At 45.3% G+C, this 24147-nt stretch overlaps 2 protein-coding genes across 2 annotated transcripts; one reads left to right on the top strand and one right to left on the bottom strand.

Annotated features, from left to right (window-relative positions):
- Positions 1–952: 952 nt before the first annotated feature.
- Positions 953–12784, bottom strand: itgb3a (integrin beta 3a). The gene is made up of 15 exons (XM_035614055.2): positions 12507–12784; positions 11216–11301; positions 10591–10795; positions 9456–9708; positions 9184–9346; positions 8908–9069; positions 8722–8817; positions 8540–8629; positions 8316–8450; positions 7797–8226; positions 4130–4352; positions 3477–3577; positions 3177–3296; positions 2713–2879; positions 953–2581 (listed from the first exon to the last, which is right to left on the bottom strand). The coding sequence occupies exons 1-15, from the start codon at positions 12571–12573 to the stop codon at positions 2516–2518; spliced, it is 2364 nt and encodes a 787-aa protein (XP_035469948.1). The 5' UTR covers positions 12574–12784; the 3' UTR covers positions 953–2515.
- Positions 12785–18749: 5965 nt separating this feature from the next.
- Positions 18750–20531, top strand: rprml (reprimo-like). Its single transcript, XM_035614078.2, has one exon. It carries the CDS (start codon positions 19414–19416, stop codon positions 19747–19749), a length of 336 nt encoding a protein of 111 aa, XP_035469971.1. The 5' UTR covers positions 18750–19413; the 3' UTR covers positions 19750–20531.
- Positions 20532–24147: the final 3616 nt, after the last annotated feature.

The following is a 24147-nucleotide window of genomic DNA, read 5'->3' as shown; positions in this document are numbered from 1 at the left end:
TCTTGCTTCTTTGTACATAGCACATTCCTTGGCCAAGAGCAGGATATTTACTGATCCTTTTTTTTGTTTTTGATAGACACCTATTGTGACTATTCAAAATGCCAAGTCTCTTTGTGTTATGATTGTCTTCCGCACAGTTTTATAGGCACATCTGAAATGATAAACTCCTGCATGTGGAGACAGCTGCAAGGGCAGCCGTAAAAAAAAATGTTTATTTGCAAGGACGAGAACAATCTTGACAACTCTGGTTGTTGTTGTTGTGACTTTTAAGTCAGGACTCAGGACGCAGTTACCATCTGGTCTGAGCTGTTGGATTTACAAAGACCCCCCCCCCCCCCCCCCCCCCCGCTCTCTCTTCCTCCTGATACAGCAGATAGAGACACTCAACATGTACAATGAGGTTCAGACGAAAACAGAAAAGATGCCTTTTCACCAGTGATCAAACATGTTAGACTACAGCACATCATTTTAAACGACAGAGGAACCAAACATGGAATGCTGATTTCCCCAAATGTATCCATAACAAATAATTTGTATGTCAAGAATATACCAGAAAAAGGGGGCATGCGTGATGTACACACATCACCAATGAGATAAGCAGTACACGACTCTTCATATTTGTTGTGGTCATACGTGTTATGACTTCCCGTTGCCTTATTTGGACATTTGTGCCACTGGGCTTGTGTGAGCAGGATGTGGTGATGCAGACATGGTGTCATTTTTTGTGGCGAAGAACAAAGTATAACAGACACAGTTGGCCTTGTATCTAACACCCATGAGGAAACATAAAGGCAAGCCTCAGTTGGATCACATTGCGCCTAGAACAGGAAATATTCTATGAGCTGATAATATAGATTGGCGGTATCAGACAGACACCCCCGACTCTGACATCCTCCAACACCCACGTCGCGCTGAACTTGTTGGAATTGATAGCACAAACTAAGCGAAGAAATCCCTTTTTTGTTTTCTTTAATATGATGCTTCTGTGACATTTCAGAATAGAAGGCACATCGATTCAAACCTTGTCTGAGGATACACAAACCTCATGGAGACATAACATTTTGAAACCGTGAAGAGCAAACACGGGAGTTGCACTCGCTATTAAGATGTTCAAACGCTTTGGAATCCGAAATTTGAATCTCTATGAATTCGTCTTGTGAATCTGATCTTAATCCAAATATCAAGAATCACACAACAGTGTGGGAAGTCAGGTGTTATGGATCGTTATGCATATTCCCTAAACCACAGGCTTCTTTTTTTTTTTTTTTTTTTTGAAAGTGTGCAAAAACAAACGATCAAAACAGACAGTGAACTTTTCCTGCCAAGTCCTGAGAGGATCAGAGCGGTGCAACAGAAAAATACACATCACCATGTACTATTATCTCCCGCATACATACAGAGGTAAAAAAAGAAAGAAGAGCAGGAGCAAGTTCATCATCAACAGTCACATGGCATTATGGCTGATATTGTTTGATGTGTATCAAAATTTCAGTGGGACACAATTCACTATTTTCTTTTTACAAATATAATGAACAGTAAAACAAGCACGAAAACAGGCGGTGACGCAGCGATAAGGAAACATGTCGTGACATCGATACAGTCGCTGGTGAGCATTTAAAAAAAACAACAATAAAGACCACAGTCATCACTGTAAACCAAGTCAGCCTAAAGGCTGCAGTCAACGGCACCGCAGAGCAGAGCAAAAATCATTACTATTAAGTTTTATATGAGAAAAAATTTGATTTTAATGTGTACGAAAAAGCCCTTGAAGCGTGTTTTTGATAATGTATTCAAATTCTTTAGTGCACATTTAAGGGTATCCCAATAAACTTTCATTGATTTCATCTGATACGGCTCGTTTTGAAAGAGCAGCTGCACTCCCAAAGAGAAACTAATCATTATTATTAACATTTTCTAAAAAAGACAGAAAAACAAGTCTTAAATGTTAAATAATACATCAAGCCTGGTCTGAGGCACTTAAGCAAACAACTTAATATGTCCATTCGTTCATGTATTTTCAATGACAACGTATTACTATTCCCATTTGTGTCGGAGCATTTGAGTGAAAGTAAAAAGTTTGACTTAAAAACAAAACAAACAAAAAAATCTCAAATAACAAATAATGCAGTGGTAGAAGAGTTTCCCAAGAAGCCCTCGGCAGTGGCGGCAGCTGTCCCGACTGAGACCCGACAGCGCCCTTGTTTCGACATCAGTCTGATCGCGCGTGCAGTCCTGAGAGAACGCCGCAGACGCGACAGTGTAAAACTGGAAAAACCCCGAAGAGCACGCGGCCATTTTATGTGACTTATATTAGCGGTTCTTTTTTTTCCTCTTTTTTTCCTTCTTTTTACAATATGTACAATTATTACATCATGTTGTTGACAGCAGTAACCGCCTTTCAGCTACAGTAGCTAGTCACATGACAGTGTGAGCTTCTCCCCGTCCGTTTGTGTGCTACTAGATTCCATCGTTGTCACTGACCCCTGAGTTTGTTTTCCTCCTCCCCATTCGCTCCTCAGTTGCCTCGGTATGCTACGTTTTTGAAGGTGGAAGTGGCTTCCTTATACAGAGGGTTGTTACCCTGGGAAATGAAAACAGAAGTTAAGTCAATCTCACACTTTTTGAACGGCTTTCGTCTTTTTCAGCCATGTCCCCCGACAGTCTAGAGGCTGTCGGCATATGTCGCTATTTTAACTATTAGATGTTTCTCACCGTGTCCCATTTGGCATTGGCTCGCTCCTCCTCGAACTTGGCGAACTCTTTGCGATCGTGGATGGTGACCAGCAGCTTCCAGATGAGGAGGCCGACGAGGCCCAGCAGCAGGATGGCCCCGGCCACCGCCATCAGCACGACCAAGGTGTCGGGACCCTGCGGGCACTCTGGGAGAGACGAGAGGGGCCGAACGTGTTCATTCAGACAGATATTCAGTTTCACCGCTGCAGTCCCGCGTCACGCACTGCGCGACAGTTCGGTGTCTGCCGATGTACTAAGGTTTCTGTGGCGGGGCCGAGTGTAGCTGCGGTTGTCTGGCGGATGATGTGTTCTTCAGAAAGGAGCATATTATTAGATGCACACACTTTTCACACCTATGCCGGAGACACAGGCTGTAATGACGTACAAGAACACACTGTTCTGTGGATTTTAAAAAAAATGTGCACAGGAAACTCGTACAGTACCTGGCTCCTTTACCACGTACAGGATGGATTTGCCGCTTTCGTCCTCGTAATACTGGAAGTGCTCCACGCAGTCGTTCTCATCTTTGTACGAGCAATTCACCGCGTTGCTGTCGTGCAAAACTGCGCGACGCAGGGGAAAAGAAACAGACGGAGGAGAAATCACTTCAAGGCATGGGAAGTTCATCTTTAATCTTTGACCGCGGTGCATCCTGCTCAGTAGAGCAGCAACAGTACCCTATGCAACGACAGGTCAGAATCACACGGCGCAACGGTGGACGTAAGCGGTGGAAGATTCCTCACCCAGTTCCTCCACTACATTGATTTCATCTTTGCAGATTCTACTGCAGCTGTTGTCTTCCGTGTACTGTCCCCGCTTGAAGTGCTGACACTCGACACACTCCCTGCAAAACAAGGAGTCCCCCGCACCGTTACCCTCACGCGGTACACAACGCCGAGCAAAAGTACTCGCCGGTGGCGGCGGCGAGTGGCTTTAGTTGACATGCGAGGAGTGGACTGCTCCTTTGCTGTAGCTTATTTTCCTGGCGAGTGACACAGCCCGAGGAAGTCAGGGCGATAAACGAAAAATAGAAACCTTGGGCTCTAATCTGAGGTCGCCCAAGTTATGAATAATTCCTTGACCACCACTGGTCCATATCATGTTACAGTGTATTGGAAACAAGTGGTGGAATTTCCATAATCATTTTTTTGTAGGACATATGAATCTCTAGTGGGTTTGCGTATTCATGGTCCCAAAAGGAAGAACCCTTTCCGTTTGGATCTCATGAAGTAATTTCATGGTAGACACTCTCGCTCCCTGGCTAATAAACCTTCTTGGCATTCTGCTGTAGTCCAGTGACGACCCTTAGGGCAAAACTCCTACTTGTTCTGTCGAAGAAGAAGAAGAAAAAAAGCGCCATCGCGTCTAGAAGGAGATGATGAGACGTTGAACTCACTTCTTGATAGTGCAGGAATCCGGACAGGTGTGGCATTTTTCACAGGTGGCGCCGTAGGCGCCGGGCTGAGTGCACTGACACGCCCCGCACTCGCAGTTCCCGCGGCCGGTGCACAGCAGGCCGATTCTGGACATGCACGTGTCTATGCGCGTGCTGCAGTTGCAGTTCTCCCCCTTCCAGCCGGCGTCGCACTGGCAGAAGCCGCAGCTACACTTCCCGTGATCTGAGAGGGTAATCACAGCAGCAAGAGGGGGAGAAAACAAAAGGATGAGGATTTTAATCCTGTAATGGTCCTGCACAATTTGAAACAAATCAAAGTTGCACTGTTCAAACACTGCACCGGAATACGGGTTCCCTTTCGAAACGCACACGGGTGGGGCCAGGCAAACAAAAACGTGAAATACAAATTACGAAATCCTAAAATTAATCACACAGTGTGTCGGGGTTTATTGTTTTAGTGTCTGTTGTTGCCTGTTAACCGGAGTGTTTTTTCCAAACACGCCGCGGGATTAAGAAAGCGTAGATTAAGCAAGCCTTAGATTAAGCAAGCGTGGATTAAGCAACCGTGCAATCACCAGTTAGTTCTTGTTTGTGTATTTATCTTTTTGATATATTATTATTTATTAAAATTAAGCGTTTTGCCTGTAACTTGACAGATGGACGAACTGCTTTGTTAAAATTTAAAAATAAAAAAGCAACGTAGCACTCACTGGCATTTTAAAACCATAATCAGCATCTGACAACAGTTGCTGTAAATGTATGCTCTTTCAATTGGGAAATTAGAATGTAATTGTTTTTCATTTAATTACAATTGTGGAAGCTTCGCGTGCAGCTTTGTTTTTTTTTGTGTTTTTTTTTTAAACAATAGAAAAAGTTGGCTACAAATGAAGTTTGTGACCAACGGTCAAATAAATCAAGTCTAATCTCAGACAGCAGGTTCCTAGTGTTCCGCACACTGACGTTTCCCCTTCTCGTTACAGGCTGAACACGCACGAACAAGTCCTCAGACTCTAGTAAAGCGTTGGAAGCACAAAAGCCAGGTTGGTTTAGTAACGGTGTTGCAGTTGTCGGAACCGTTTTGTTGTCAGAAGAAGAGGGGTTACTGAGAGCCGCCGCCGCCGCCGCATCAGCAAACATCATTGAGTCACAGTAGAAAACAGAGGCCGGACCCCAAGAGACTGCTGTGTTTTTCTCAGCGAGAGAACCAAACAGGATTTGGCACTGGATGACTAAGAGCAAAGTGAGTGAGCCACAGCCCCGGCTGGATCAGACCGGGGGAGTGTGACTCGTCATGAAATATCCCAGAGAGGGTCCGACGGTCCCCTCAAACAAATCATCCAGTGTTGAAACCCCGAGGAAACAATTCCCCCCTCCAGTCTGCTGCGTGTCCAGTGCAGCCTCCCTTGTGGATTAGGTTCCGCGGCAGTCGCCGGACCGGACATGTTCACTGGTGCCGCTGTCCCTGGTTAATGGTTAACAGTCTTTCGTGTAATGCTAATCTTTGGTCACTGAGTCAACAAGATAGCAAGCTGAGCCATGTTTTAAACTTGCAATACGACCTTGTCATTGTAACAATGATGACTTTGTTCTTTTTTGCACTGTTGAGCAATTTTTACTTGAAAATCTTTCTTTGGTTTCATAATTTTTTGTAAATGTGGATTCACACACACACACACACACACACACACACACACACACACACACACACACACACATAGTGGGGGAGTTTTTTTTTTAATTTTTATTGGAGGTTTACATCATCCCGCTCTGGGAGGCTGCACACTAATCCTGCCCATTAATCTCATGCCTGGGCTTGAGAGAGGGCCAACGTCAGGGGCCGCGGTAAAAGCAGAGAGACGGAGGGCGAAAAGACAGAAAAGTCAAACATTACACAGAGAGGGAACAGTGGAGACGGAGGCGTGCCGGGGAGAGAGAAGGAAGAGAGGTTTGGGCAATTTGCCAGCACAGGAATGCAAACGTTCCTGTTTCTCTCTCTCCTCGTATTTATGGGCCCTGAGGCTGCGCTCGCTGACTCCCGCTACCCTTTGCAGAAGAGGAAATACACAGCCACGGGGGAATATCACAGCGACGGAGCCTTCTGGCTCCAAGTGAACCAGCGCTGAGGGACGCTGGTTTTGGCAAAGACAACGACGTCAAGATTGTGCTCAGACACGGTGACCCGGTGATCCCAAACTGAGCCGGCTCCGTGCCTTCACACCTGTCTCTCAGGGAAAACGACCGCCAAACCATGACTCCGAACCTCCTCCCTTGTACATTGGCCCCATGTCTTCTCTCCGGGTCACGCTGCACCCACAGGGGGCGCTCTGCCGGGCTGTGCTCACTATACAGCACGCACGCCGTTTTCAAATCTTTCAAATTAAAGGCATCTCCTGAATGTTCAATCACAGTCCATCGCTTGCGGAACAGAATGGGACATTGATCCTGAGAGTTTGGGACAAAAGTTGACTTCAGGGGTTTAGTATTCTGCTGTCATTAAAATCAAAAGCAGCGCTCTAGAGTCACTCTTCCCATGATGCTACTTGATAGCATCGTTTAGAACCTTGCTTTCTACATCCCTCCCCATACCCACATCTTTCAAACTTGGAAGCCCCACAAATTTCTCATTCCAAGTCCAAGACAAGATAACGCTGGTGATGAGGAAGCTCCACCAGAGCCAACGCACGACTTTGTTCACAAGCAAAGCAGTTTCCCCCAAATAGGACAAACACCAGGCTCTCATTTCCATCCGGATCTGATTAAATATGTAAATGTGAAAGAGCGATGTTCCCAATTCGTCTGTCCTCCGCCCGCGCCGCCCACCTTACAATCACTGGCCCAAACTGCTTTTCGCGTGAAAATTACCCAGTGACACGGGCTATTAAAGTTTCATCACTGTGATTGAGTAACCGCGAGCTGAGCTGTGCAGACTTGTAACGGAGAGTGATGGAGCGTGGTGGCGTACTGCTGCGAGCCCCAAGAAACACGAGTCGAACTCAGCCAGCAGTGATTGGGTGTGTTCTCCTCTCGCTGTCCTTTCATGGAGTTCACACACACACACACACACACACACACACACACACACACTCACACTGCAGGTTTACAGGCCTGACAGAGAACTGGTCATTTATAAACGTTACTGTTTACGCTGTGCAGTTCAATTGGACAATTATTTACATGCCTACATTTCACATGCACGCACAGACGGTCAATTTTTGAAAAAGCTGCAGACTTTAGATTCGTCAAGCAAAGTAACAGAAAAAACTGTGTAAACAGACTGACTAGGTGTGTTTACAGCCCGAGAGTGTGAGTGGAAACATCCACCGTATGTAACTTCCAGTAAGATGGGATGAGGTGTCAGGGAAGAGGAAGGGAAGGGCAACCTCATCTTTCCTGCCAACGGTTGAATGAAATAAAACGACTGACCCCTGAAGGAAGATCAGTGTGACGTCAATACATGTTGCTATGTTCTTGCTTTTCTGTCCTTTCAACTTTTGTACGACAAAGCAGTGTGTGCCTTGATTTTTAATGAATTCATTCCGTAGACACCGATTGCTTGCCAGTGCACCAAGGAAGTCGGTTTAACGCTAAAATCCACGAAGCAAACAACGACGAAACGTAAAACTGCAAAGAACACATGATCTTGACAGGAAGTGGCGCATCTACTCACCGGAGCAGAGCGCCCCTTTGAAGCGCTGGCAGTTGAAGTCGTCACACTCGCAGTACTTTCCCCACACTTGGCCAAACTCATTCGCGTGGCAGGAGCACTGTCCGCACAGACAGTCGCCTCTCCCGCCGCACATCCGGCTGCCCGGCTTCGGGACGCAGTTGGCGTCATCGGACGGACTGTAGTCCTCCACCGAGCACTCGCACCGGGGGCCCAGGCGACCCGGGTGACACTGGCACATGCCGCACTCGTAGGTCCCGTTGCCGTTGCTACAGAGGGGGCTTTGGGCTTCGGCCTCCGCCTCGCAGTCGCAACCGCAGGCGAAGTCCACCGTGACCTCCAGGGCGTCTTGGAAGCCGAGGGGTTTGATTGTGAACGTGCGGCTCTTCTCCTTGGGGCAGCCGTGCAACTGAGCGTCCACGCTGAATGACACCTGAGGAGGGGGGGGGGGGACGTCTCTGTGTTATTGCTGTGTGTAGATACCAGATTTGGGACATTATCGGAAAATCAGCTGAAACGTACCGTGTCTCCAATCTTGAGGCCCGTGCAGGACTTGAGTCCCTGGATGACCTCTCCGTTGAGGCAAGTGGCATTGAAGGAGAGCGTCAACTCCTTCGGGACGTCCAGCAGCTCCAGCTGCACCGTCGAGCGAATTTTCTGCTCAGAATAAAGGCACAGATCACATGTAATTCAGTTAGTTGTATGACATGAATTTTCCTGTTCGTCAAACATGGGGAAGTCCTTACCGCATACGCCTCCTCAATGAGCTGAATGACATTCCCGGAGTCATCGGACAGCGTTCCCACCGTTGTGCCTGGGATGAGCTTGCTGTACTCCTGGAAGAGGCGGCACAAGGAGTTTTTGTGTTTTTCATATTGGAAGCTAAATGAATTATTGTGCTGTTGCACAACCAGGGAAGACTGTTTACCTTGTAGAGTGGCTCCACATAACTCGTCACGGCAAATACCAAATTGATGTTGTTTTCAGACATTTTCTCGTTCATGAGTGCCAAGGAGGGATAGTCCTGTAAAGGCACAGGAAGCGAATCGTTTTCAGCGGAGGCAGAGTCTGAAACCTGAGCTTACTGACAAGTTGCCTAAGTGTCCGCCTTTACCAGCACAGTCGTCTTGTTGTAGATATTGTCAACATCGAGGTGACACTGTCCGTCGTTGGGTTGGACGATGCCGGCGATACGACCGTCCAGTGCAATGTGGGTTTTGGCATCAGTGGTGAACACCAGGAGATGTGAGGCGTCAGGACGCCAGCCTATTTTCTCCTTACGGTGCACAGAGAAAAACAATTTAAGTTAGTGAACTAAAGACCGGTCTGCACGTACGCACACATCCTGCACGTCACTGAGCGTACCTCTGTGCGATTGCAGTTGTCATACCTTGCACACCACCGCCTGCATGACGGCATCGAATCCGCCCTCTGGAGCGTCTCTATTTCTGGACACCTGCTGTTTCTCCACTTCCTCTGTGAAGCGCGCTACCTTCTCCGTCAGTGGCAGGACGTGCTTGAACCCAAACTGAGCTTGGCATTGTTCACTGATTCTGTATATATTGAATAGGTGAATGGGGATTTGAAAATCAGCAAAGAAGAGACAAATACAAACATTATGTTGTCAACAGCTGGGCAAGCGTTCTCAGAAAACACACATACCCATAGCAAGGGTTTTTGACTGCCTCTGGAGGATAGGTGTACATGTACGGGGATATGGTCTTGTCCACAAAGGCTCCAAACCCCATGCGTAGTTTGCTGGTGGCGCGGCCCATGGTCACAGCGAGCTCGCTGCCCAACGTCCGCAGACGAGCCAAGTCGTCCTTCATCGAAAATGAGAGATCCATGAGATAGTAGAGGTCCACCGGGTAATCCTCCACCTGCTTCACGGACACGGTGAAACGCTTGGAGTCGCCTGAGAGGGGAAAGAGTTGTCGGGGGCGTGTGATAAGTGACAAGAGGATGAAACAAATGAATTGCACTGCTCAGGAGTGGGCAAAGGTTAAATATTGAATAATTATTAAATAATGAATAATGAATCCAATCAAGCTGCACCAAATTGCAGACACCTACAGATATCAGTCCCTTAAAAATGCCAGAATTATTTGAAGATTGGTCAGTTGGTTGGTTGGTTAGTTGGTTGATCAGTTGGTTGGTCAGTTGGTCGGTTGGTTGGTTGGTTGGTCAGTTGGTTGGTTGGTTGATTGGTTGGTCAGTTGGTCGGTTGGTTGGTCAGTTGGTTGGTCAGTTGGTTGGTTGGTCAGTTGGTTGGTCAGTTGGTTGGTTGGTCAGTTGTTCGGTTGGTTGGTTGGTTTGTCAGCAGGATTACGCAAAAAACCACTATGGATTTCCAGGAAACTTTGTTGAAGGATGGGACATGGGCCACAGAAGATCCCATTAAATGTTCACCTGGATCCAGACAACGACCGGATGTAGGACCCAGTCCATCGCTTGCGGAACAGAATGGGACATTAATCTTAACCCCCCCACACACACACTTTCTTATAATGTAGGGGGGGGCTCTTTTTTATTTTACATTTTTTTTACTATCCTGGGTCCTGGATCCACCCCAAAATGTTAAGACTTCTCTCTTGACTCATTTCCCATCATTCCACCAAGTTTCATGGGAATCTGCTCAGCAGTTTTTGCATAATGCTGCTGATGACAAACTGACCGACATAACCTCCTTGGCGAAGCTAACAGGAGTGATGGTCTTGTGTCATGAGGGCACCACTACATATATCTGGTATGGTATGGTATCTTTGTATGGTTGTTTGTCTGACGTGTGTAAAAGTACCTGGTCTTAGTAGCATGTGAAGTTTCTGAGGCCTTATCTGAGTGACATCGTCGGCCGTCCCCGAGGCCTTGTCGCTGAGCGCCGCATCCTCCTCAATTTTCAGCCTGCTGGTGGGAAACTCCACAGATGTTTCACCGCACCCTCCTTCCAGCAGATTCTCCGGCAGGTCGCAGCGGGACACACTGGATCTTCCCTTCCCAAACTCCTTGACAGATAAAAAAAAACAAAAAAAACCCACACAACGTATCCCATGTGTTCAGCATTCAAGGCATTGGCGGGTTACTGAAGCTCTAGAACATGAATGGCTAAAAGTCTTTTAAAGTGAGCTGCTTTTCCAATCCGACAGCAGGTTTAATGTTTATCCTCCACATATAGGAGCCCAACGGACTGCAATTAACTGTGTTCAGAGGCAACGATGTGCAAGCACGTTGACGAATCGGCATGAACAAACCACAGAGGACGACAATGAGAGGAATGCTGCTGGGAAATTAGGTTTCTGTTACAACTTTGCGTCGCTGATCGATGAACGGGAGATGCGACTATAGACCCTGTGTCTGTGTGTTGTGTGTTGTGTGTTGTGTGTTGTGTGTGTGTGTGTGTGTGTGTGTGTGTTGAGTGTTTTTACCTCCTGAGAGCACCACGCACAGCTGGGGTGAACCGCCAGGCACTGTCGACATGTGCTGACTCCTCGGGACGTGCAGATGTTGGAGCCTGGGGGATTATCACGTCAACACACAAACGTGACACAAAATATATTTATTCAGACCAAGTCACAATTTAACACTGCTGAACAGCAGTATACGCAACTCTGTCCAACTCCCCCAGACTGAGTCGGATCTTCAAAATAATACCAATCCTCAGAAACATATATCGTCCAGGCCATCCCCTAGTGATAGTCTCGTTTTTTTCGTCGGCAGATTGGGGGAATAAGATGCCAAACGCCAAGCAGGGGCTTCCCTCGCTCTGGCGTCTCAGAGCAACCTCCCCTCCTTACAACTCAACGCACAAACTAGAACTTCTACTTCTACTCCTTTACCTGCTCTTTCGCACGTATCACTTATACTTCAACGTCTCATACTGCTGTGGGACGAGGCTTATAGCCTGCACGTCGCTTAGGATGAAAGCGTCAAATGTAAATCGGAGAGAAAAAAAAACAATTCACTCCCAACCCCTTTTTTTCAAAGTTAGTTCAAAGTTGTGTGATCTGTGGGTGCGGCTCACTTGGGCACATGTCGCTGATGGGAATTCACGTTTGCACAAATAAAACAAATGAAATGAATTATAAAAACGTTTCAAATTTGAGAACAAATCAGCCATCTGACTATAGATGAAGATTAATTTAACAATTATTTAGCTGCCTGAAATCAAGCTCAAATCACCTACAGCCTCAAAGGCCCCTGAAGTTAACACACACACACACACACACACACAACTGATGCTAAGATAAGACTGACAGCACCACACAGAAAATATGATTTTACAGAAACAGTTGAGCTTGAGCTCTTCTAGAATAAATTAGATACAGACTTTAAAGTTCATAATTTATTAAGGTTCTGACTCAATTGTGGGGGGGGAAGTAAAGCTTGTGAACCACAAATAACCTACGAGTGGACTACATGTTCTCAGCTACGCCCGTGGACGGCGGACCCCCTCTGGTCACTTCGCTCCCTTATAAGGAAAAGGTGGAGAACAGCTCCAGCGGCGCGGCGCACTTACTGTGCAGGCTGCAGCCATGAGAATAAATATATATTCTATAGTTCACATCACGTCGAATCCACTTCTCATCACCATCTATGATACTGTACCTTCCAATGTGCCCTGGAATGTACAGATGGAAACACCCTGGGCCCGCGCGCTCCCACGGGATAGAAAACAAAAACAAAACGAAAAAAAGATAAGAAGAGGAAAAAACTTACCGAAAACTTTCGTTGCCGATGACAAAAGGAGAACGAGCATCGCTGGACGGATCAGAGACGTGTCCATGGCCGAGGGGCGACGGAGCGGCAGACCGTGTGGCTGCCTGGCGGGTGTGGACTCGATCACTTCGCCCCTTGAACTCTTTTCCTTATTCTTGACGTTGACTCAGCGTGTTGGGTCGGAGAGCTGCGCCTCCATGGAACTGCGCGCAGCGACGCGCGGGACAGGCTGGGACCCGTTACTGAAATTTGAACAACTAATAGTGGAACCACACTCACACACACACACACACACACACGTACACACACACACTCAAATTCAGACACACACACACATTCACACACGCACACACACACACACACTCACATTCACACACGCACACACACGTACACACACACACACTCACATTCACACACACACACACACACACACACACACACACACACACTCACTCACATTCACACACACACACACACACTCACATTCACACACACACACATTCACACACGCACACACACACACACACACACACACACTCTCTCTCACACATACACACACACATTCACACACACACGCACACACACACACACTCACACGCTCACACACACACACACACACACATGACAATGAACAACTTCTCAAAGCCTCCTTCATTGTTGCGTAATATCATATATATCATGTATTCAACATCCATATACGAGTCGATATCGCGCACATTTTCAACGTGTCACGTTTATTTAGTTATTTTGTTTTCAATACAATTATATAGACGCGACTACGAATTAGTAGTATATAATATTTTTCTTCCACTTCTTTTCTCTCTTTTTTTTTAGCTTTATGAACAACTTCTCTGTTTCCAATGTGAATCTTGAGGATGATGCCAATACTGATGGGGAGTAATACATTGATACATTTGTCAATACATTCTGATATATATATATATCTATGTATATGTATGTGTATATGTATATGTATGTGTGTGTATATATATATATATGTATGTATATGTATGTATATGTATATGTTAGTGTATGTATATATATGTATGTGTATATATTTATGCAAATATATATGTATGTCTGTATATTTATGTATGTGTGTGTGTGTGTGTGTATATATATATATATATATATATATCAGAATATATTGATCTGTAAGTTGTCATTATCAAACCCTTATGTCAAAGAAATGCAATTGAGGCTTGATATTTTACATTTAAACACAAAACCTTTTTTTAATAATTGATAATAAAAAGAAAACACAAATACAACCAAATAATATGCAACGTCAATTAAGCAAATTAAGTAAAAATGCAAACATAAATGCACGTCTTTTCCATATTTATTCGTAACATGAACGTTTTCGTATCGGCGCATATATCGGCAAAAAAACAGATATCGAAATGTCTGTGAAGGCTCATGTCGTCTGATATTATCTATTAGTTTCTCTTTTTTGCATCCTGACTTACATCCTGCTCAATACTTCACCCTGCCCTCTACTGGACGGAACAGAGGACAGCATTACAGTTAAAATATAAACTGCACAAAAAAAAGGCTTTTCAAATGATGTAACTGGGAAATCCGGCCACTGAAACTGTTCGTCCATTTAGAACTATGGGCTCAAAATAAATGAATGACTCATAATAAAGACTAGAAGTAAGCATCATATATATATACACGATAGAACACTATGATAATGAGGCTCATTGTCAGTACATGATTGGGATCAACAGTCAGACTTTTTCTGGACTCCATCACAAGCCATACGGCTGCATTCAACCGAAACAGTGGAGCCAAGCACCCTGTCCTCTTCACGAAGAAACGTCTGGATCTGATACGTGGCCCGCCACAGCAAACCCTCTTCCCATTTCAGAGAAGCATTTGGAAAATTTGCTTCTGAAACAGAACGGGGGGGCGAAAAGAAAATGAAGCAGAAAATGGGATCAAATCTGAGATTGCTGCCACAGAAATGAACTTCTGGCAGGTGTGCGTTGCTGCTTCTTCTTCTCCTTCTTCTTCTTCTTCTTCTTATCGCTGCACTCGTCCATTTATTGAAGCATTATCCATTCGCCCTGATCTGATTCTCCGGCCTGGTTGCTAAGTTACTGCCGCCCCGAGTCCTAAGAACTGCGGCGGTATAGAAGAAATGACAGAAACGGAGAAAATAAGTAGAAAAAGCTGTAATAGTCAACTGTGCTGCTGGCATTAACCTCCTCAGTGTGTGGGCCGACGGTGGGTGCAGGTAATAACCCCCCCCCCCAGTATTGACTGATTTGGATCTATTGGTTTCCACAGACTTCGACCAGCGTCGACCACCCCAACAGATGAATGGCATTTTGGGACGAGCGTAGCGCCCAGTTGTCCTGCAGACTGGGTCAGATGGCAGCCAATTAAGGCTGAACAAGTACAGCGAAGGGGAGGAGGGGGAGGGGGCGGGGGGCTGGAGGAGTCCTGACCTGTGTTATAGATCCATCCGGAGGCTCCTTTGAGCGTTTTCGCCGAGTCGGAGAACGCCGTCCTCCGCAGAGAGACGATGTCGGATGCTTCGCCGGGGTTGGAAGGGTCACGTGGGCAGATATGAGTTTTGCTCAGGTGAAGGGTTCGCGTGGGGCTTGTGAGATGTGCCCCGGAGCCTCTGACATTAATGGACAATGTGTATTTGTGTTGTGATGCCTCCTCCTCATCCTCCTCCTCCTTCCTCCTGGATCTGCTCTTTGAATCCCCTCTCGGGGGGGGGGGGGGGGGGGGGGGGGGGGGGACGACGGCTTATATGTGGAGACAAAGAAATATACTGAGAACACATGAGGGATGGAGAAAGGGGGAAAGTTCAGCTCACGCAGACTTTAGAGCTGTGAGAATTCGAACGTCGCCTGCTGCTGAATAAAAAGAGAGACTAGCTGGGAAAAAAAAGAAGTTGACGGAACAAAAGAAAACAAAAGATCACGGCGGAGATGTAAATGTGGTGAAGTGTCTATATGGAAATATAGCGATTGGAGTGCAGGAGGTGTCTGCACTCCGGAGACGGAGCTGTAATCTGTGTCTCACACAGCTGCAGCAGGTGCAGCAGACACACACACACACACACACACACACACACTCCAGGGAGTCTAATATATACAGTACGCCCCTCGGCAATTCAAAGCCATGAAGCCATTACCTCCTTAAAATAACTCTAATGATCGATGGATGCTCGGTGTGGGGTCGACGTGGGGCACCACCACCAGCACGACGACAACGCGGTGGCACCACATCCCCGAAAAGTGCGTCCGTGTGTAATTGATGACGACGTGAGCTTAAGAGAATCACAACATGGCCTATAACACGTCCACTGCGTCTCTTGATACCGGATTTATTCCCGTCTAATAGCTAAAAGACACGTTGCTGTATAATGTACACTTTTACTGTCCTTGGTTTTTCGTATGGCGTTCAACTGTGCACTCGTACACACACACACACACACACACACACACACACACAGATGTCACACGACATCATCGCCGCCCTGCGTGTTTCTTTGATCAATCTTTGGGCAGAGACTGTTAATTGAAGAGAGGGAAGTTGTGAGGAAAGTCTGCTCGCTCTGGTGAAAGGACTGACGATGACGATTAAAATGATAATGATGATGATGATGATGCTGATGATGATGATGAAGGGGCAGGGGAACAGAGGAGGGGCGGGTGGGGTCAAACACCACCTCCCTGTTGCTAGGGATGTCTTCACTTAGTTTGTGTTGCTAGGCTGCCAATTCCCTCATGTTAAGTGGAAATGTTTCCCCCCCTCCTCTCCTCTCTCTCCCTCTCCTCCGTCCAGGCACCTCATCCCTCGCTCCCCCCCTTCTCCTCCAAACCAAAATAACTTCACCAACCATCTGTCACTGGCCTCACAGGTCTACTGTTGCTTAGGAACAAGTCGGGCACGCACATGTCGTGTCTATATGCATCCACGAGTGAATATATCTTCATATTTCCGCTATATAACGACAATAACCACTTGTTAGAGACGCATCATGACTCGTGCATCAATGGAACGCATTTCTCAACGAACACCAGAGCGAGATGCTCCGGAGAGTTTCAAAGTTGTCAGTCAGCAACAGGTTCTTTGGTTTTTAAGCTTTTCAGGGGGCAAAACTCCTTGAAAGACATTTAAAAAGACGCCACAAAGATTTTGATTATCACTTCTGAAGAGTAACAATGTCCAATTAGGGTTTCCTCCTCCTCCTCCTCCTCCTCCTCCTCATTTGTAAATTCTCTGTAAGTTTGTGTAGTTTTAATCCTCAGAGGCATTGTCAGGTTTACATATTGACACGGGGATGAAGTGTAAGCACAAGCTGCTTTCCGTAAATCACCCCGCAGTGAGTGAACAATGGAGCAGAATCACATTTCACAGGATCGAATCACATGCGGCCAATTAATTTGCGGGCAAACAGATCCGAGAGGGCTCATGAGATTATTTGATCATATTGTACTCGCACAAAGACAAAATACTCCTGGTTTTCTCTCTCCCCCTTTATCAGCCAAATGCAAAAGACAACTATATACCGCCGGGCTTATGAAAAGGTATTTGTGGATGGCGCTAATCGCTGTTTGCTCACATGCTTGTTTGTCGGTCGGCGGCGGAAAAGCTGCTTATACCGAGACATGAGGGGCACGTCTATACCAAGCTGAATCTCATAGGCCTTTCGTTTGTAGACAAACAGCAGATTAATCTGACAGGCTCAGAGTCATTTCAAAATATCTGAGGCAGGTTTTCTATTTCATTTATTAACCTGTCGATGTTCATCACTTCAACTGTTAAAATTAATTTATATTAAAAAAGGGAATAGACATTTTTGAGTTTGTTATAATTACATGACGTCATTAGTTTCAGGAATCCCTTGGCTAGGATGATAACTACTAAATTGGTTCCCAGTCACTTTTGAGAATCCTCCAGTTACAACTCCACAATAATTAATCACAAATAGCTTCAGGAATTTCGAAATGTTTAAAAATTCCAAAGCACCGAACCAAAAGAAAACCACTTCCACCACGTTGTTTTTGGCTGCAGCACAAAATGGTCTCTGGGGTGAAATATCTAAACCCAGTGAGAAGGTTTTCCATCAACCGAGTACAAAAACTGCCCTGATGTCTAATTGTGGGAAATATAGAAGTCGGGAATTCAAAATTGAGTGTGAGGAAACCAGATTTAATATCTTTGTCTAAGTGGGACTTAATTCTGACAACTTAAACTATGTTAACCTCAAAAGGAAGAACTCATTTATGGGCAAGTAATCCAAAACTGTCACTTGAAATGACAACTCACATTATGAGTAATATTATTATTACTCACAAAGAAGCGGCTGAGTGCAGGGAGAACAGATCCGGCATCCTTTAGATGCAACGACAGTCTGTTTTGAGACCAAGAATCAATATTGATTTGAAACCTCTTCCACCTCCAGTTCATTCATCAATTTGTATATTTGCACTGAATAAAAAACAAAAAGCTTCACCGAGGCTCATATTTCCCTAAAGATCGGGTTAGAGGGGTTTTAATCTCCGAGCAAGCCGGTGCCCGCAGGCAGACGAGTACAGTTACACAGCACCTGAGACAAAGTGATCATTTGAAAAATGCAGTTTTTAATAATTATAATAAAAACGGAGCTCTCTGCTGTTTGTGGGAAATTTCATTTCAGTGAAATCAGGGGGGGAGGCAGTGAAATCTGTGGGGGAGCCAGTGTTTCTGATACATATTTGCCACGGTTCGATCACAACGTCTATTCGTTAATTTAAAAGGTTTGTAAGCTCGCTGTGCTTGTGCTGGTTCCATCGCTCGAAGGCTTTCGTCATGGTGACAGTTTCCCCAGCAACACTGTGCCTGAAACTCTAATAAACACCTGTCAAAGTTTGTTTTTTTTAATCGTCTTATAAAACATCTGCCTCTCACATCGATCCCTGTAACTGAACTGGACGGTTTCAGGTTTCCCAAAGTATTTGTGAGCATTTTCATGAAGTGCCTTTGAAATGAATGTCTGTCTGAATCAATATTGGTGACGGATTATTGACGTGCATGAATAAAAACCATCGGATGGGTTTCAGAAGAGCACATTTCAAAAAAATATTCATGTTTATGTGTCACTTGGCCTCATTTCTTCTTCCTTTTTTTAAATATAATTTGAGTGACATGAAGTAGCACCTGTTTCAAATGCCATCACTCGTTGACATCTTGCTTACTAAAAAAAAAGATGTGGAGAGACAGATGTACTCCAGATTAGAAAATATCGCCAGATTATAGGACTTCAAATTAACTTTTCATCCCTCAAATCATTTATTTATCTAAAGTGCATCTGAGGAGCGGCTGCATTGTCTGTACACGGCCACCTGACCATGTGCCTCCTCCGGTGATGAGCAGTGGTGTGGTCCACGGGGAGATCATCATCATCATCCTCGTCACTTTAAAACGCACCAGAGACTTGGCACAAAAGAAGCGCTCGCGGGCGCGCGAGCACATAGTCAGGGACTGTCTCTTATTACACCAAAGAGAGGAGGAGGCGGGGGGCAACCACGTTTTGCACCTTGCAGCGTTTGTCTGGAGAAGATTCACCACAAGTCAGAAAGAAAAACATGGAATTTGAGTTGTTGTTGAAACTTACTTTTTAGCTGCACCTTGTGATGCGACCCCTTTGTTTTTCGACCGGAGGGGGAATAACGGTCCGGTGAGCTGGATGCGGTCATTACGCACTGGAGCTGTGCAACACTCTTAATGTTTTTGACAACACACCGGGACTTTGGAGGCACCTCTTCTTCCTCTATTTCCTCTATTTTGGTCTGAACAGTCACATGACGCAAAGTTTTTTTCCTGGACTCCAGGTTTTTGTGCTGCCTGCCCGAGTGGAGTGGAGTCGCGTGTTTAATTCGGTGATAAACTGGAAACAATGAACGTCTCCTTCTTCGACGTGACCCTGCAGGGCGCGCTGCTCAACGGGAGCCAGACGCTCGCCGGAACTCTGGCCACGTTCTCCGGCAACGGCACCGGCAGCGTGGTGGCCGGCGACGGCGGGGGCTCCCATGTGACGGCGGAGGAGCGCAAGCTTCTCGTGATGCGCGTGGTGCAGATCGCGGTGCTGTGCGTGCTGTCGCTCACCGTCATGTTCGGCATCTTCTTCCTCGGGTGCAACCTGATGATCAAGTCGGAGAGCATGATCAACTTCCTGGTGAAGGAGCGCAGACCCTCCAAAGACGTGGATACGGTCATGATCGGGCTCAGCTAGAACAGGGAGAGCAGGTATACAGAGAGGGTGGGATCCCGGTATATGAGGAGCTGGTGCGCATTTCCAACCGCAGGTTCAAGATCTGCATGTTGCATGTACTACTTCATAGACGTTCTCTCTGTGTCCCGGTGAGGAGAAATATGCAAAAAGTTCACTTTTGCTTCCGAGAATGACCAACATGGGAACAGGTCCGGCGACCGGTGTTCGTGCGTAAAGTCTGTGCGTAAAAAGAGCAGCAGGCGACTTGTTTACACGTGGGCCGATCTGTTGAATCTATAGGAGTGAGTTTAAATATTGCCAACTTGAACAAATGTTTACAAGCCGTTACCTCATTTTTTTTCTTCTTTTGGTGCAGTTATTTTTTCCTTTTGTTTTTGTCAAATTTGAAATGATTGTGAATGAATGTTTATTTTTGACATTGTCCAAAGCATGATTGTGAATTCTTTATAGTTCCACGCGTCTTGCCAGTGTACACACTCCGTGGACTTTGATGGACATGTGGGGTGATGATCTCTGTACAAAGAGTATTTTTCTCTTGGTCTCGTTTTGGGTAAATTCGGTCTGAATACTGACTGAAATCTTCTTGCACGTTTTTTAGCAGATTCCGTCACAGCTTTATGGAGTGATTCTGGTCCTTCTTGGCATGCTCGCTATATTTGATCTGTAAAGTGATTTTTGACTAGTTTTTTGCACTTTGGAAATCACTGATGCTGCATGAAATATTTTGTACCAAAAAAAACAACAACTTAAAATTGCAGCATGCAATTAAAACCCTGAAATGACCACATTAATCTCATCTTTGTCCTTAATGAACATGGTATTCTTTCATTTCAACATTGCTCTGTATTAAGATCTATTCAGAAAACTGTGTTTGCAATATTGTAATCATTTAGCTATAATTTTGTTGTTTCTTTACTTATTTAAAACTGTACAGATATTTGTCACTTGTTAAATCTAAACTCGATCTCTGATCCATATCTGCCTTCACAACAGATCAGACCTGATCGTTATTTATGCACAAGATGAAAGCGATGCGTGAATCCATTAATGCACCTTTAAAAATGCTTAAGAAATTATATGAAATGATTAGTTTACACACTGAAAAAAATCTGAAGCAGCAGTAAGCTCAAATGGCACAATCACACTTAACGGACCACAGTACTCAGTCAAAGTTATTTTAAATTTGATTGCAGCGTTTTATACAGAGGCAACGGGAGGTTAAGCTGATTTATCTGTCTTGCAGGACAAAAGGTCATGTCTAGGTTGGCTTCACACCATTTCACTTCCCAGAAGCTCCCACAGCCGCTGAAGAATGTAAGGAATCCAGAAGGAATCTGGAAGTGTGTGTTTACGAAAGCGTAGATGTGAACAAGCCAGCTGTGAGAGATCGCTTGGAAAGAGGACATATAAGGACAATTCGTGTCATTGCAACTTCATGATATCATTACTCTTCCTGCAGATCTGCCTGCAGACGTCATGCACCTCTTTTACTTTCTCCAGAACCCCCCCCCCCCCAAAAAAAACCCCGTAGCAAACCAATTTTATTTCACACAGACAGAAAAAAAACTCTTCCGAAAGTTTCAGAGACGTCGGGTATTAAGGTTTTCGATTGTCTCCAGCTCAACGCCGTGGTTCAATTTCTCTTCAGAGAAGAAATTCTCTGCACACACGCACACACGCCCTCCTCCATCTCTCTCATGTGCCCCAGTGTTCTCATTATTATTTCAGTACTTGTTAGGAGAGATGGGGCCAGATGAATCCTTACAAACACAGCCATGCATTCACACGTGTGCCCCCCTTCGCCACGTACACATATACTGTAGGACGCCGATGATCGACGGACCAGCAAATTCTGCCACCAACCGAAAAAAGTATCTCAGAAAAACAACAGATAATTACATCTCGTTAGATTAATAACAGCTGAGAACAACGCACATCAAGCATGCGTATGAAAAATACTGTGGATTTAAACATGTTGACCACTGTAAATTATTTAGCGGCATATTCGGTGGAGCGAGCGTATTTCGTGTGAACGCCTCGCGAAAGCCTCTTCTCTTCTCTTGACTTGGCTGCGTGTCCGTTAAATTACTCACCATCTCGCCTCAGATCCAACTCAAAGATTCAATTTTCTCACTTTCGGCGGCACCACATGTCGCCCACCATGCCACTGAGCATATGCTAAAGAGTTAGCATGGAGCACCGTCCATGTGTCCGCAATCTGTCGGGGGACACATGATGCATGGTGTCTCATCACCAGTCGAATGCTCTGCGGCGAGCGTATGGTGTCGTCTTTTGAAAAGGAAGACAACTGTATGTGTACTGTTATGAGGCCAAGGAACCACTTTGCATATGACTGCACCGACAAAGGTTGAGATGTAGTTAATTATAATAAGTGCACAAAGGAAAATATTAATGAGCCGATATTGCAGCGGTGGAGTGCAGGAACAACGCGTCGACATGTTAACCCTTAGCCCCAATCAACATGTGCGCAGTTGGGCAGGTTTGGAGAGTTTCACGCTCTCTCTCTCTCTTTGCTTGTCAAGAAGCGTCACCGTTGACCTTTAACAACAGAGACCTCACGGAAAATAATGAACCGCGCACCGGCCACAAAATCACGACAGAAATAATGGTGATTAAACCAGCAGTGGCATTCAGCATTTAACTGTGACTATGAGACAGCTCTCTCACGAGGCATGGGCTTAAAGTGAAAATGCCTAATACATCACGGTGGAGGTCTATTGTCACCGAAAAGAAAAGGCAAACGTTTTTCACCACAATACAGAATTTGTCGGCGTGGGCGACCCAGTGGTGCATTTTTTAATTCCCTCAGTATTTTTTGATGAGAGGGAAAGATTCACAAAAGATCCGTCAGCTGTGGTGACAAACGGCCCGCCAGGTTAAAATGGCCTTTTTCAGGCCCATTTAATTTGTTTCAAATGTGGAGAGTTCAATTCAATAGAGGAAGCAATAACAAGTTGAAGAACGGAAACTGTATTTCACTCAGGGGGGGGGTGTTAACACTCTTTTCTCTCTTTTTCTTTGGCACACGCAGACACACACACACACACACACATACACACACACTGTAAAGTGACATGACTTGCAAATAATTAAAGTTGTTCAATATTCTTCCCCTGCGCCCCGTCATAGCCGGGAGCCGTGAATGCGCACATAGCGCACAAGTGGTATCCATCAACTTAATGCTTGATTCTGACTGCCTGCAGAGGACAGTAAAAACTTAATCAAATGTTTTAATGACTTCTCCCAGGGCTGCCGACGGTCCATGTGTTTGTGTGGGAGCGACAGAGAGAACAAGTGAGCAACATCAGCGCAAAGAGCGCTGCACACAGCTCTACACGGAAACTCTTCAGTTAGAGGTCTTTTATGTTGTGTAAAAAATGTTGTATCATTATGAAACTCTGGCGGGACAAATACTATTTTATATATATATATATATATATATATATATATATATATATATAGTGAGTATTTCGTGGCCTATATACAGCACACGCGCAGGGTATGCATCGCCTCCTTCTGATGCTTTTCATTTTATTGTTGATGTGCCTCGCGGTGGTTTAGGTCCATTAAAACTGGAGGAAACACTGGAAACACACACACACACACATACACACACACCTTCCTCATCACCCTGGGCAAATAGTGCCACTTCCAAATTCAGCAGGGGACCAATAGTCCTTGCATTCAGAATCATGAAATTTTAAATAAATCTATTATGTGCCAGCAAATGAACAACAAACAACCAAATTGCTTCATTATTTCGATGAGCCACAACACCATAAGTTGGAAAAGCTGGCGATTATACACACACACACACACGCACATTAACTCAATTAACGCATTTCAGAGCATCCACAAAACGACACACATACATCCTTCAACACTCGCAAAATGTGGTTCTGTGCCGCTGCACATTTCGTTCTCAGCGTGAATGCAAGCGCCGTTTGCCAACGTGCACTGCTGCTGATTTCATAATAATGCTGTGCTGTCATCCATAACCCCCAAGGCGCTCCTTCTGTTTTTAGGGCGACGTGATGTCTCCCTGTGCTTTTTATTTCTTAACCTTCCCGGTCCTGAACTTCGCCTGTCAGTATGTCAGCGTGTTCCCACTCCGGCAGCAGCTCTGTCCCCTTCTCTTCTGATTCCTATTTTTTATTCGCCTGCGCTCTCAGATATTCCTCTTTCGCAGATACTACATGAACCGACAATTCCACTGAATGCATACAATAAAACGCATATAATGTAATATGTTGGTCTTCCGGCAACAAGAAGCTGACTGTGATAATACTGTACTAATACTAATGTTTGGTTGAAAATAAGATGAGTGGACATTGGGGACAACAAAAGGGTCATGGTTCTTATTCATATCTTAATAAA

This window comes from Scophthalmus maximus, chromosome 17 (genome assembly GCF_022379125.1).
Source record: "Scophthalmus maximus strain ysfricsl-2021 chromosome 17, ASM2237912v1, whole genome shotgun sequence".
Classification (NCBI taxonomy): Eukaryota; Metazoa; Chordata; class Actinopteri; order Pleuronectiformes; family Scophthalmidae; genus Scophthalmus; species Scophthalmus maximus.
This window is presented reverse-complemented; position numbering and strand designations above follow the sequence as displayed.